Genomic DNA, 15577 nt, shown 5'->3' with positions numbered 1-15577 from the left:
TTTTTGAAAGGAATGGAAGAGGAGTGTTTTAGGGACTGGCAATAATTGCATCTTTAAAAGTGGGAGGTCAAATCGATAAAGCTATGCTTTTTATAAAATATAAACAGCATATAGAATCCTAGGTTTTATAAAAAGCAGAGTACAAAAGCAAAATGGTGATCCTAAACCTATACAAATCAATAATTAAAGCTGCAGTGAGAAGATTCTGCATAATGTTGGCATTAAGACCACAGAGACATCGCACAAGAGATGCACCAGGGAAGAGAGTTTAGTTATGAGGAGAGACTAGAGAAACTGAAGCTCTTTTCATTAAAACAGAGAAAGTTAAGAGAAGATCTGATACAGTCGTTCAAAATTAGGAAGGGTTTTAACAATACGGAAAAGTATTTCTACTGAACAATGAGTCAGTTTGATGATATCCGTCCGTCTTGGGAGACGATGGACTGCGCCTGGGCTTATGTCACTTCTGGATTGAATGTAAACCACGAAGCTGGAGTGTCCAATCCAGGGCGCAGGCCTGGGCAAATAGCATGGAGACCCTCAGTTGTCCAAGCATCAGGATCTCCCTCTTGGCATTGCTACTATTGTTCAAAGGAAATGAAAAGAAACAGTGCTGCTTGGTACCAGCTGTGCTGCAGAAGTTGGAGGAAAGCTGATAAACGACAGATAGCCGCATGCGGGACTCCACTCCGGATTTTCTGTTGGGGTTTACTCCCTAAGCTACTCCTCTCTCGAGATACCCACACGGCAGTAAGGCTATTTACCCATAGCTGGGGGTCTAGCATGTGGGTACCAGGGCAGAACCACATGCCAGTGGGCCTGCATGCCATGCGTCTGGGGGCCAAGCCCCCTCCAAGACCCTTGTAGTTTAGCCTGAGACTGCAGGGTACCCAGTTTACAGAAGTTGCCACAGGGAGAGGCTTAGTCACTCAGCTCCCTTTTTCACAATGCTAGTTCTTGTACTGATAACCAGCGGTGAGAGCTGAAAGCAAGAGGTGACAAGTAGACTGACTGCTATGCACCACCCACTAAGTTAACACACTTTTTTAAATTCATTCAGGGGATGTGGGCATCGCAGGCTAGGCCAGCATTTATTACCCATCCCTAATTGCCTTTGAAAAGGTGGTGGTGAGCTGCCTTCTTGAACCACTGCAGTCCATGAGGTAGGTACAGCCACAGTGCTGTTAAGAAGGGAGTTCCAGGATTTTGATCCAGCGACAGTGAAGGAACAGCGATATAGTTCCAAGTCAGGATGGTGTGTTACTTGGTGGGGAACTTGCAGGTGGTGGTGTTCCCATGCATTTGCTGCTCTTGTCCTTCGAGTTGGTAGCGGTCGTGGGCTTGGAAGGTGCTGTCTAAGAAGCCTTGGTGCATTTCTGCAGTGCATCTTGCAGATGGTACACACTGCCACCACTGTGCGTCGGTGGTGGAAGGAGTAAATGTTTGCAGATGGGGTACCAATCAAGCGGGTTGCTTTGTCCTGGACGGTGTCGAGTTTCTTGAGTGTTGTTGGAGCTGCACCCATCCAGGCAAGTGGAGAGTATTCCATCACACTCCTCACTTGTGCCCTGTAGAAGGTGGACAGGCTTTGGGGAGTCAGGTGGTAAGTTACTCGCTGCAGGATTCCTAGCCTCTGACCTGCTCTTGTAGACATGGTATTAAATGGCTACTCTAGTTCAGTTTCTGGTCAATGGTAACCCCTAGGATGTTGATAGTGGGGGATTCAGTGAAAGTAATACCATTGAATGTCAAGGGAGGGATGGTTAGATTCTCTCCTGTTGGAGAGGGTCATTGCCTGGCACTTGTGTGGCGCAAATGATACTTGCCACTTACCCGCCCAAGCCTGGATCTTGACCAGGTATTGTTGCATTTCTACGTGGACTGCTTCAGTACCTGAGGAGTCACAAATGGTGCTGACCATTGTGCAATCATCAGCGAACATCCCCACTTCTGACCTTATGCTTGAAGGAAGGTCATTGATGAAGCAGCTGAAGATGGTTGGGCCTAGGACGCTACCCTGAGGAACTCCTGCAGTGATGTCCTGGAGCTGAGATGATTGACCTCCAAAAACCACAACCATCTTCCTTTGCACTAGGTACGACTCCAACCAGCAGTGAGTTTTCCCCCGATTCCCATTGACTTCAGTTTTTCTCAGGCTCCTTGATGCCATTCTTGGTCAAATGCTGCCATTTGATGTCAAGGGCAGTCACTCTCACCTCATCTCGAGTTCAGCTCTTTTGTCCATGTTTGAACCAAGGCTGTAATGAGGTCAGGAGCTGAATGGCCCTGGCAGAGCCCAAACTGAGCATCACTCAGCAGGTTATTGCTAAGCAAGTGCCAACTGACACATCACATCATAAATTTAAGATCACCAAAAGAAGTTAGAGCAACTTTTTACTAAATGCAGCATATGAGGAGATATACAGCTCCTTCTGATGGACCATTCTAAGTATAATGCATTTCAAAGGAAAATGGTAAATATTTGAAAAGAAAAATGTAAAAGAATACAGGGAAAGGATAGGAGAATGAGATAGGGCAAATAGTTTTTTTAGACCTGATGAGTTGAATGTGATTCCCTGTGCTGCAAAACTTTATCAATGACCATATTCCCTCTTACAGTAATGTTCTCTGCAAACTGCAATTCTACCTTGTTCGTAATGCTGGTATTTACCAATCACACACTAATCTACTGTACCTTAACCATAATGAAGCCATCAAACACTGTCTTCTGTATGTTCTGAGGCAGCAGAAGTGGGCACTCGTTGATCAGGCCATCATATCCAGCCATGGTTTAACACAAAGATAAAGATCTGGAAGATACAAGTATGTATGGTAACAAAGATGCATTTTACAAAAATACTTCAAAAGCTCAAACACAATTGAAGACCTGATTATTAAAAATGAAGGCAACTTCAAAAATAAAAACTAAGATATAGGCCATTGACAACTGATGCACAAAATGCAGGCAAGAGAGCAAAAACATGCCCCATCTCAGGCAGCCTGAAAACTCCACATGTTATTGAAAAAGAAGAAAATACCAACTTCAAGCACTCTTGGAACCATAAGCAATAAAAATAATTCTACTAATAAATACTCAGTCTCAAAACAAGAGCACCCACTCAATACATTTTATTTTATATATGGCACACACTGAACACAGAAAACCAGGGAATCAAATCCAGATGAATTCACAATAAACTTCCAACAGTAATGTGAATGTTATGATCATGCAAGGAATAACCAAAGGGAGTATTTGATAGCTATGGATAGTACTTGATAGCTGGGGCCAGATTTTCAAAGCCCACTGAGTGCAGAAATGGAGCTGAGCACAATTTGAAGACCACGTTCACGTACGTCGGCACTGGGCCCTGCCACCTCCGGACCATGACGCCATCTTTAAAAGGACACCTGCACTGAGGGAATGGGTCGGGCACACATTGCCAATTGAGTATCTGTTGAGCTCATTAACATGCCTGTCAGTATCAGTCCACAATTTTTAATGGTTAGGAATGGGGAAGATGCTATGGTAGGGGGGGTGGGGGCGGGGAGATAAAACAGGGTGAGGAAGACGTGAACAGTGTGGAGGGCCATGAGGGCTATGGGAAGGGCTGATTAAAATAAAGCAGAGGGAGCAAATAAAGCTCAGCTACTTCAGATGTGCCTCCACGAAGCTACTGTTGCAGCTGGGAGAGTTAGATTTTTTTATTAGTAAGTGGCAGGAAACCGGAGAGGGACGTGATCCCGCTGGCATCACAAGAGCAGCTGGGTTGGCAGGGGAAGGCCTGGTGAATGTACAAAGCCCAGTTGAGGGAGTTCAGATGGGAACAGGCTACTCTGACATTGGATTGAGCAGGCGGGATGAGCTGCGCCAGATGCAACCTCCTGGACAGCAGGAGGCCAGAGCAGCACAGCAGGTGGCTGCAAAAGGACAAAGGCACTACCCAAGACATCGGGTGCACAGCCCAAAAGTCAGCTACCTGCAAATGACAGCGCACCAGTGCCATAAGAGCCTGCGTCTACCCAGGCCGATGGACTCGGTCTTGCATGCTCTGATCCACAATGACTGAGGCCTCACAGCCCAATGGCAGTCCTCTACCTGCAGCCATCAAGGTCTCCATTGCCCTGAACTTCTAAGCAAATGGGTCATTCCAGGGATCAGTTGTGAGCCTGGGTGGCATCTCATTAGGCCATCAGGCAGGTCATGGATGCCCTTTTCAGGAGTGCAGGAACTACACCCACTTTGACACAGATGGACCTGTGCTGGCACAGAGGGCATTGGATTCAGCATCCATCATGGGATTCCCCCAAGTGCAGGGCAGCATCGCATGAGTCCATGTGGCCATCAAGGCACCCTGCGACCGGCTAGTGAGATCCATCAACAGAAATGCTTTCCACTCTGTCATGCAGGCCCCCACCTGCCAAGCATGAGGCATATTCATTTTGCCACATGGACATTAAATTTCAACTGTTGTTGAAGTGAAGAAAGGACTTGCTTTAAAAAATTGCCAGATCTTGGCTGGAAAGACATTTACATATTAACGGACAGTGCTTGGAAAGGACAAAGGACCATTCCCTGACACATTCAACCCACAATGGACTTTTAATCACCAGATGTTGAAGGTGGGGGAGCTCACATTCTAGGTTGACTGCTAAGATGGCGGATTACACAAACGGACATGGTCAAACCAGCTAGTCACATGACTAACCTGCTGGGCAATCTGAGATTTTTGCCATACAAACAGTTTGGGCAGAAAGCAGAATGCTCCTTGATTGAGAAGATCTCTCCAGTCTGCCGGCCTCCATCTCTTTCTCACAAGCCTCTAAATCCACTGAAGACACATGAACCCCAAGAGAGAACAGTCTCCTACAGCGAACAAGGTTTAAGAATAATACAGGGCCCCAACGAAAAGAAAGATCTACCTACAATCAAGAACTCTACAGTGAGCTTGAAGAACCACTACAAAAACTCTTCAGATATTGCCTTAAAAGTTTCCACTTTATTTTTCTTCTGTCTCGATTTGCATGTGTGTGTTGCGTATGCATGCTAGCATGGGTGCATGGTGCATCCGTAGGCGTTAACTGAATTAGAGTTTAAGTTTAATAAATTTCAACTTTTCTTCTTTAAACCCAAGAAAGCCTGTCTGTGCTGATTTCTTTGCCTTATAATTGGAAAGCGGTGAACAAGAATTCACCAATGGGGAGCTAAAACCACTGTGTGTAAAAATAAAACTCTGTTACAGTAAGACCAGATGAAGGTTGAAAGGGAACCCTAGACCTCTTTCTCACCCGTTCTTAACAACTCCCTCAAAGTCCAACTGGTCTGTAACTACAAAGAGCTTCCTCTACATGTGCTCTCGCTGCTATGACACCTTCATCCTCTGCTGGTCCAGGCTGCATGGTCCTTCATTCCATTCCCCAAAGAGAATTTTTTTTTTTTTATTAGTTTGTGGGATGTGGACGTCACTGGCTAGGTCAGCATTTATTGCCCATCCCCAATTGCCCTCGAGAAGGTGGTGGTGAGCTGCCATCTTGAACCGCTGCAGTCCTTGGGGTGTAGGCACACCAACAGTGCTGTTAGGAAGGGAGCTCCAGGATTCTGACCCAGCGACAATGAAGGAATGGCAATTTTGTTCCAAGTCAGGCTAGTGAGTGGCTTGAAGGGGAACTTGCAGGTGATGGTGTTCCCATGCATCTGCTACCCTTGTCCTTCTTGGTGATAGAGGTCGTGGGTTTGGAAGGTGCTGTCTAAGGACCCTTGGTGTGTATATGAAACATACTGCTGTCACTGTGCGTCGGTGGTGGAGGGAGTGAATGTTTAAGATGGTGGATGGGGTGCCAATCAAGCTGGCTGCTTTATCCTAGACAGCTGTTGGAGCTGCACTCATCCAGGCAAGTGAAGAGTATTCCATCACACTCCTGACTTGTGCCTTATAGATGATGGACAGGCATAGGGAAGACAGGAGGTGAGTTACTTGCTGCAGAATTCCCAGCCTCTGACCTGCTCTTGTAGCCACAGCATTTATGTGGCTGGTCCAGTTCATTTTCTGGTCAATGGTGACCCCCAGAATGTTGATAGTGGGGGATTCAGCGATGGTAATGCCATTGAACATCAAGGGGAGATTGTTAGATTCTCTCTTGTTTGAGATGGTCATTGCCTGGCACTTGTGTGGTGTGAATGTTACTTGCCACTTATCAGCCCAAGCCTGGATATTGTCCAAGTCTTGCTGCATATGGACATAGACTACTTCAGTATCTGAGGTGTCGTGAATGGTGCAATCATCAGTGAACATCCCCACTTCTGACCTTATGATAGAGGGAAGGTCATTGATGAAGCAGCTGAAGATGGTTGTGTCTAGGGCACTACCTTGAACTCCTGCAGTGATCTCCTGGAGCTGAGATGATTGACCTCCAACCACAACCATCTTTCTTTGCGCTGGATGTGACTCCAACCGGCAGGGAGTTTTCCCCTCGATTCCCATTGACTCCAGTTTTGCTAAGGCTCCTTGGTGCCATACTCGGTCAAATGCTGCCTTGATGTCAAAGGCAGTCACTCTCACCTCATCTCCAGAATACAGCTCTTTTGTCCATGTTTGGACGAAGGGTGTGATGAGGTCAGGAGCTGAGTGGCCCTGGCAGAACCCAAACTGAGCATCAGTGAGCAGGTTATTGCTGAGCAAGTGCCGCTTGATAGCACTTTTGACAACAACTTCCATCACTTTGCTGATGATCGGGAGTAAACTGATAGGGCTGTAACTGGCCGGGTTGGATTCGTCCTGCTTTTTGTGTACAGGACATACATGGGCAATTTTCCATATTGCCGGGTAGATGCCGATGGTGTAGCTGTACTGGAACAGCTTGGTTAGGGGCGCAGCTAGTTCTGGTGCACAAGACAGGTGGCACAGTGGCTCAGTGGTTAGCACCGCAGCCTCACAGCTCCAGGGACCCGGGCTCGATTCTGGGTCCTGCCTGTGCGGAGTTTGAAAGTTCTCCCTGTGACTGCGTGGGTTTTCGCCGGGTGCTCCAATTTCCTCCCACAGCCAAAGACTTGCAGGTTGATAGGTAAATTGGCCATTGTAAATTGCCCCTAGTGTAGGTAAGTGGTAGGGAATATGGGATTACTGTAGGGTTAGTATAAAATGGGTGGTTGCTGGTCGGCACAAACTCGGTGGGCCTGTTTCAGTGCTGTATCTCTAAATAAAATAAAAAAATAAAATAAAATAAATTGCCGGAATGTTGTCAGGACCCATTGCTTGCAGTATCCAGTGCCTTCAGTCGTTTCTTGATATCACGCGGAATGAATCAGATTGGATGAAGACTGATATGTGATGCTGGGGACCTTAGGAGGAGGCAGAGATGGATCTTCCACTTGGCACCCCTGGCTGAAGATGGGTGTAAAAGCTTCAGCCTTGTCTTTTGCACTGATGTGCTGGGCTCCCCCTTTGTTGAGGATGAGGAAGTTTGTGGAGCCTCCTCCACCTGTCAGTTGGTTAATTGTCCACCACCATTCACGGCTGGATATGGCAGGACTGCAGCTTTGATCTGATCCTTTGGTTGTGGGATCGCTTAGCCCTGTCTATCACATGCTGCTTTCGCTGTTTGGCATGCAAATAGTCCTGGGTTGCAGCCTCACCAGACTGACACCACATTTTTAGATATGCCTGGTGCTGCTTCTGGCATGCTCTCCTGCACTCTTCATTGAACCAGGGTTGGTCCCCTGGCTGATGGTTCTGGCAGAGTGGGTGAAATGCCAGGCCATGAGGTTACAGATTGTGGTTGAATACAATTCTGCTGCTGCTGACGGTCCACAGCGCCTCATGGATGCCCAATTTTGAGATGCTAGATCTGTTTAAAATCTATCCCATTTAGCATGGTGGTAGTGCCGCACAACATGATGGTGGGTACCCTCAGTGTGAAGACGGGACTTCGTCTCCACAAGGACTGTGCAGTGGTTACTCCTACCAATACAGTCATGGGCAGGATGGCTGGCTCCAAGGGGACAAGGGAAATCCCTTGAAGACACAGCAACTGACCATTCTACAGGAGCCCCAGAGCTGAAAGAGTCAATGCTACCTGTTCAGCAGGCCAACCGCTGAGTAGGCCCTCGGGTTTCAGAAGATGCGCTTCTGGTGCTTGGTGGAACCCTCCAATACCCTCCTGCAAGGGTCATTATGGTGAGCTGCTACACTCTCCACAACATGGCCCTCCATGGAGGTGTGGACCTTGAGGACAGCGAGGCCCTGAAAGGAGACAGCTCATCGGGGAAGGAGGTGGCGGTGAGAGAGAAGGAGGAAGAGGAGGCGGAGGGGTGATTAACTGAACAGAGAGGTGCCCCTGCTGCACGATGAGGTGGCCTCCTCCTGCCACCCTCTGGGACCTCTCTCCTCTCCCTCATGGCCTGCAGCATTAGTTCCAGGTGGACATCGATGAAGTGAGGATCTGGCCTGTCCCTAGTGCCAGGCCTCCAGCTCCCCTGTAACATCTCACTTCCCTCTGGTGCTGTGGAAGGCAGATTTCTCCATCAGGACAACCAGTAGTCTCAGTGACCCACTGCCATGTTCAATCCCGCTGGCTCTAGGAGGACAGGCGACCTATCTCCATACCAATTAAGGGCTTTCCCACTTGAAAATTGCACTCTGAATAAGCTTCTCAGAGGAGGCAAGTTTCAGACTCAAAAGCAGACCCTGTCCCTGTTTCCCACCTCCACAATGAATATCCAGTCCTAGGTGTCTGCTCTTGCATCCACCAAAAGTAAAGCAAACATGGCAATGGGGTTGTTCCAACCCTACTGAGCTTAAAAAAAAGGGAGAAGAGTACAATGAAAGACCATGTCCCCACTACTAACTTCTCTTCTGGGATCCCTGCTGGAACATGAGCAGATTTCGCCTCCAGGTGAGGATATGAATGGGCTGGCAGTGATGTGCCACTCCCAATGCAAAACTCAAGTAACCCATTGACAATCACTCGCAAGGTTCATGCTTGAAGAACAGTCTCTTAAGGAAGGCTCTGAAGGGCCGCCAGCCCCTGTGAAACAGTATCCCCGTAAAAGTCAGGAACGGGGGAAAACATTGATCGAAAAGAAATTATTTATTACAATACTGATACAGCTTTCCTCACGACAACATAAGTAATAGGACCAGAAGTGGGCCGTACGGTCCCTCAAGCCTGCTTCACCATTCAGCAATATCATGGCTGAACTTTTACATCAATTCAATTTTCACATCCTATTCCATCTCCCTCGATTCCATTAATGCCCAAAAATCTATTGATCTCGGTCTTAATTATACTCAAAGATTGAACATCCACCAACCTCGGGGGTAAAGAATTCAAAATCCATAATCTCGGAACGTTATAGATGCCATATGAACCCTCCATTTACTCTACAGCCTGGTTATCATTTCCAGGTATCCACTCCTTTCAAATCTTCTTTGTTGACGGATAAAAAAAAAAGCTAAATGCTGAGCTAACCTTGTAAGTGTATTGCGGCCTTAAAATCTGTAATTTTCCTTTTTTGCTGTCAATCTCATCAGAAAAGAATGGTAATTATTGCGCTGAAGGATGCAAGTGCAGGGAAATGAAAGTTTTTTGACAATAGGGCCCCAGTATGAAGTAACCCGACAGCCAGATCCTGACTAGCAGTTGTAATTCTTCTCTTCTCCTCTCTCCACTATCCACCACTCCCCCCGCAGCCACCCACCCCCCCCCCCCCCGCCACAACCTTTAACGTGTTGTAGGCACAGATATACAAGTAACTGAACTGAGACTGCCCAAAAATCCTTTAAAATTCAGACCCTAGCAGCTAAAGCAAAATGGAGAAACTTTCAACCAATGACTGTAGACTGGACCTGAACCAGAGTCCCAGAGGTAAAAAAAATTATGCTGACCCACTGTACCACTCCAGTCATCCTTAGAAGAAGTCAGTTTCTGACAGGAAACTATATGACAGAATCATGTATTAAACAATTCCCATTAACAACTGCAGTACAGAATCTGCAGAAATTTTGCCAAGTAAGCACTCTTTTCCCATATCCATTGTTTTCTGTCCTAGATACATCAAGGAACAAATGACCCAAATTTTGAATTTCACTTGTTGCAATACAAATTAACTGTGTGTTGGTGAATTCCAAAAAAACACTGAAGTGAAAGAATTACTCCTCTGACAGTTCAAACACTGATGCAATATCAACTGCTACCTGTACAAAGATACACTAATCAGTCACAGCAAACAATGTGATGGCTTGAGTACCTTACAAAGAGTGAATTCCATTCAACCCCATCCCCTCCCCCAGACCTAACTATTAAACCATATGGGATTTTTTTTTTTAAAATATTCATTCATGGGATGTGGGCATCGCTGGCTAGGCCAGCATTTATTGCCCACCCCTCATTGCCCTTGAGAAAGTGGTGGTGAGCTGCCTTCTTGAACCGCTGCAGTCCATATGAGGCAAGTACACCCATTGCTGTTAGGTAGGGAGTTCCAGGATTTTGATCCAGCGACAGTGAAGGAATGGCGATATATTTCCAAGTCAGGATGGTGTGTGATTTGGAGGGGAACTTGCGGGTGGTGGTGTTCCTATGCATTTGCTGTCCTTGTCTTTCTAGTTGGTAGAGGTCACGGGTTTGGAAGGTGCTCTCTAAGGAACCTCGGTGCATTACTGCAGTGCATCTTGTAGATGGTACATACTGCTGCCACTGTGCGTCGGTGGTGGAGGGAGTGAATGTTTGCAGATGGGGTGTCAATCAAGCAGGCTGCTTTGTCCTGGATGGTGTGGAGTTTCTTGAGTGTTGTTGGAGCTGCAACCATCCAGGCAAGTGGAGAGTATTCCATCACACTCCTGACTTGTGCCTTGTAGACAGTGGACAGGTTTTGGGGAGTCAGGAGGTAAGTTACTCGCCGCAGGATTCCTAGCCTCTGACCTGCTCTTGTAGCCATGGTATTTATATGGCTACTCCAGTTCAGTTTCTGGTCAATGGTAGCCCCAGGATGTTGATAATGGGGGAATCAGCGATTGTAATACCATTGAATGCCAAGGGGAGGTGGTTATATTCTCTCTAGTTTGAGATAGTCATTGCCTGGCACTTGTGTGGCACGAATGTTACTGGCCACTTATCAGTCCAAGCCTGGATGTTGTCCCGGTCTTGCTGCATTTCTACACAAACTGCTTCAGTATATGAGGAGTCGCGAATGGTGCCGAACGTTGTGAAATCATCAGCGAACATCCCCACTTCTGACCTTATAACTGAAAGAAGCTCATTGATGAAGCAGGTGAAAATGGTAGGGCCTAGGACACAACCCTGAGGAATTCCTGCAGTGATGCTCTGGGACTGAGATGATTGACCTCCAACAACCACAACCATCTTCCTTTGAGCTAGGTATGACTCCAATCAGTGGAGAGTTTTCCACCCGATTCCCATTGACCTCAGTTTTGCTAGGGCTCCTTGATGCCATACTGTCAAATGCTGCCTTGATGTCAAGGGCAGTCACTCTCACCTCACCTGTTGAGTTCAGCTCTTTTGTCCATGTTTGAACCAAAGCTGTAATGAGATGAGGAGCTGAGTGGCCCTGGTGGAACCCAAACTGAGTGTCACTGAGCAGGTTATTGCTAAGCAAGTGCCGCTTGACAGCACTGTCAATGACACCTTCCATCACTTGACTGATGATTGAGAGTGGACTGATGGGGCGGTAATTGGCCGGGTTGAACCTGTCCTGCTTTTTGTGTACAGGACATACCTGGGCAATTTTCCACATTGCCAGGTAGATACCAGTGTTGTAGCCATACTGGAACAGCTTGGCTAGGGGCATGGCAAGTTCTGGAGCACAGGTCTTCAGTACTATTGCCAGAATATTGTCAGGGTCCATAGCCTTTGCAGTATCCAGTGCCTTCAGTCATTTCTTGATATCATGCAGAGTGAATCGAATTGGCTGAAGTCTGACATCTGTGATGCTGGGGACTTCAGGAGGAGGCAGAGATGGATCATCAATGCGGCACTTCTGGCTGAAGATTGCTGCAAATGCTTCAGTCTTATCTTTCGCACTGATATGCTGGGCTCCCCCATCATGGAGGATGGGGTTATTTGTGGACCCACCTCCTCCAGTTAGTTGTTTAATTTGTCATGGTCCTGTAGTTTTTTTTCTCCAGAGAATATGTGGTGTGTCTTTAAGGCTGGAAAAGGAGCCATACTGCTTTAAGAACCAGCAAGCTCAGGAGTTAAAGAAAATGCATTTTGGTTGATTGGCGAGGACGAGGTCAAGTATGTTTTTCCCTCACCACCTGCCGCAGACCCAGTCTAGCAGATATGTCCTTTAGGACTTAGCCAGCTTTGTAAATAGTGGTGCTACCGAGCCACTCTTGGTAATGGGCATTGAAGGCCCCCACCCACAGTACACTCTGCGCCCTTGCCACCCTCAGTGCTTCCTCCAAGTGGTGATCAACATGGAGGAGTAATGATTCATCAGCTGAGGAAAGGCGGTAGGTGGTAATCAGCAGGAGGTTTCCTTGCCCACGTTTGACCTGATGCCATGAGACTTCATGGGGTCCGGAGTCGATGTTGAGGACTCCCAGGGCAACTCCCACCCGACTATACCACTGTGCTGTCACCTCTGCTGGGTCTGTCCTGCCAGTGGGGCAGGACATACCCGGGGATGGTGATGACAATGGCAATGTCTGGGACATTTACGCTGTTGCCTCAGGCTGTTGCTTGACTAGTCTGTGGGACAGCTCTCCCAACTTTGGCACGTCCCCAGATGTTAGTAAGGAGGACTTTGCAAGGTCGACAGGGCTGGGTTTGCCATTGTCGTTTCTCGTGCCTAGAACGATGCCGGGTGATCCATCTGGTTTCATTCAGTTTTATTGACTTTGTAGCGGTTAGATACAACTGAGTGACTTGCTAGGCTGGAGGTCATTTAAGAGTCAACCACATTGCTGTGGGTCTGGAATCACATGTAGGTTAGACCAGGCAAGGACAGCAGATTTCCTTCCCTAAAGGACATTAGTGAACCAGATGGGTTTTTACAACAATCGACAATTGTTTCATGGCCATCATCATTAGACTAGCTTTTTTAATTCCATATTTATTAATTGAATTCAAATTCCACCTTCAGTTGTGATGAGATTTGAACCCATGTCCCCAAAGAAATACTCTGGGTACACTGATTTCAGTTTAAGTCAGTTCTAAATGGAAAAGAACTGGGGTTCCTCAGTCAGGAGATGTGACTGTACAGATTCCAGCCAGTGAGCAAAAAGCACCCTCATGAGGTCTGGCTTAACTTGCATTCATCCTTCAGTTCCTCTTTCTACTTCTGAAAAGCTACAATGGGAAATTCCCACAGGGAACACATTGGTGACAAGCTGCAAAGTAAAAGCAGCAGGGTAATTACCACAGAAAAATCATGAAAAGCTAAGTGGAATCAGAAGAAAAAAAATTAAGAAAATCCACATAGAAATGGCCTTAAAACTATTGAAAGAATCTTTACTATGTCCCGAGGAACATAGGAATTTCTGGACAACAAAAGACCAAAAGGACCATCTATTTCACTTATTTTAATTATCCTTTTATGGGATGTGGGTGTCACTGGCACTTGTTGCCCATCTCTAATTGCCCTTGACAACTGAGTGGCTTGTTAGGCCATTTCAGAGAGCAATTAAAAATGAACCACATTGCTGGGGTCTTGAGTCACATGTAGGCCAGACCAGGTAAGGATGGCAGACTTCTTTCCCTAAAGGATACAAGTTTGACAGATGGGTTTTTACAACAATCTACGATCACTTCCTGACACCATCACTAAGACTAGCTATCACTTCCAGATTTTTATTAAGTAATTGCAGCTATTAATTAATTGTATTTAAATTCCACCAGCTGCCATGGTGGGATTTGACTCCATGCCCCCATGGCATTAGCCTGGGCCTCTGGATTACTATGTCAGTGATCTTCTATGGGAGGAGGCTGTACCAAAAATAATTGGCGTGGACACAAACGAAGTGAGGCAAGATAACGTCAAAGGCCTCCCCAGCTATTATTTCTCTTCTCTCTTACTGGCATGCACAACGCCATAACACACAGTACATTGTTATGTAAGCACTGATTGAAGTGTTCTGCAGTCAACTTCGTAACATGCAGTTTTGTAAGCTTGCTTTGGGAACCAACCAGCAATCCAGGTGCCTCAAAAGCAAACTGCACCGCAAAGTATCACACATCACAGACATCACTCACTGCAACTATAAGTACAGCTACAAACTACCTTATAGAAATTAGGTAGAGAATGAGAGGAGGTAGCATTAGGTTACTCAGTGCATACATGAGCAGCAGCAAGAGGTAGTAGCAGTGGCAGTGAAGCAAGAACCTGACGACCAGAGGGGCAGTATGCATTGATCCTCAGCATCAAATCTCACCAATTCAGACCTCTTGGAGACTGCTTACAAGAGAAGTTTGCTGTTTGAATCCCTTGACACAATTGTGCACAAATAGCTAGATAAATGCCTTCAATGACCTCCTGGATGGGCAGCCTCATCATGCAACTGTTGCTGTTCAAATTGAAAAGATACATACAAACATACAAATCAAGAGCAGGAGTAGGCCACTCGGCACCTTGAGCTTGGCTCCATCATTCAAAACGTTCATGGCTGAACTGATTACGCCACATTCCCACCTACCTGATAACCTTGAACCCCCTTGCTTATCAAGAATCTATTTACCTCTGCCTTAAAAATATTCAGTCTCTGCTTCCACTGCCTTTTGAGGAAGAGTTCCAAAGACTCACGACCCTCAGAGAAAAAATTTCTCCTCATCTCTGTCTTAAATGGGCAACCCCTTATTTTTAAACAGTGACCACAAGTTCCATATTCTCCTACAAGGGGAAACATCCTTTCCACATCCACCTTGTCAAGACCCCTCAGGATCTTATATGTTTCAATCAAGTCGCCTCTTACACTTCTAAATTCCAGCGATACAAGCCTAGCCTGTCCAATCTTTCCTCATAAGACAACTTGCCCATTCCGGATATTAGTCTAGTAGATGGGCTGGATTTTCAACCCCTGCTGAGAGCAATGGCCCCAGTCACCTGTTCAGTGTGCTGCAAATTAGCTTCTGTTGTCAATTACCCTGTCGAGTCCTTTCAGCCAGAGATGTAACAGTTGAGGGCAATGCTGCCTCTGTGATGAAAGCCGAGCTCTACAACGATGTCCTGAGTGAAATGACTTCAGAGGCAGTGACACTGTCAGCTAGCAGGGCCTGGGTTTATAGACAGTTACTTGGGTAAAAGGTGTGACCAAAGGTGCAGCTCTGGTAGAATCAGAAATTCCTGGTATATATTCAGCTTCTCTGGTTTTCTTCCCATAAACCCAAGGGAGTGTTATGAAAAATTGAGTATTTGGTCAATGTTTTCTTTGTTTCCTTTATTGCATTTCTTAATTTTTAAAAAAAACTTTCAAAATGCCAAACTTGTATTCATTTACTACTGAGCATGCTGGCTGGAAAGACAAAAGGGGCTGGATTTTTGCCGCTGCCAAGGCTGGGTTCAGAGGTAGGCAGAGCCAAGTAAAACCCTGTGTGCTGGTTCCCCGGCTCCATCCACCTCTGGGCC

General features: G+C 46.5%; 1 protein-coding gene across 3 annotated transcripts in view; it reads right to left on the bottom strand.

Moving 5' to 3' along the window:
- The window catches only part of fancl (FA complementation group L), a 100517-nt gene that overhangs the window by 66825 nt on the left and 18115 nt on the right, over positions 1-15577 (bottom strand). For all 3 annotated transcript variants that reach the window (XM_068044886.1, XM_068044887.1, XM_068044888.1), the window contains exon 2: positions 2696-2810. In XM_068044886.1, coding sequence (XP_067900987.1) covers positions 2696-2788 — 93 coding nt within the window. In that variant the 5' untranslated portion in view covers positions 2789-2810. The remainder of the gene's footprint in view (positions 1-2695; positions 2811-15577) is intronic.

The sequence above is a fragment of the Heterodontus francisci genome, chromosome 13 (genome assembly GCF_036365525.1).
Source record: "Heterodontus francisci isolate sHetFra1 chromosome 13, sHetFra1.hap1, whole genome shotgun sequence".
Lineage (NCBI taxonomy): Eukaryota > Metazoa > Chordata > Chondrichthyes > Heterodontiformes > Heterodontidae > Heterodontus > Heterodontus francisci.
Note: the sequence above shows the minus strand (reverse complement) of the source record. Positions and strands in the feature narration are given on the sequence as shown.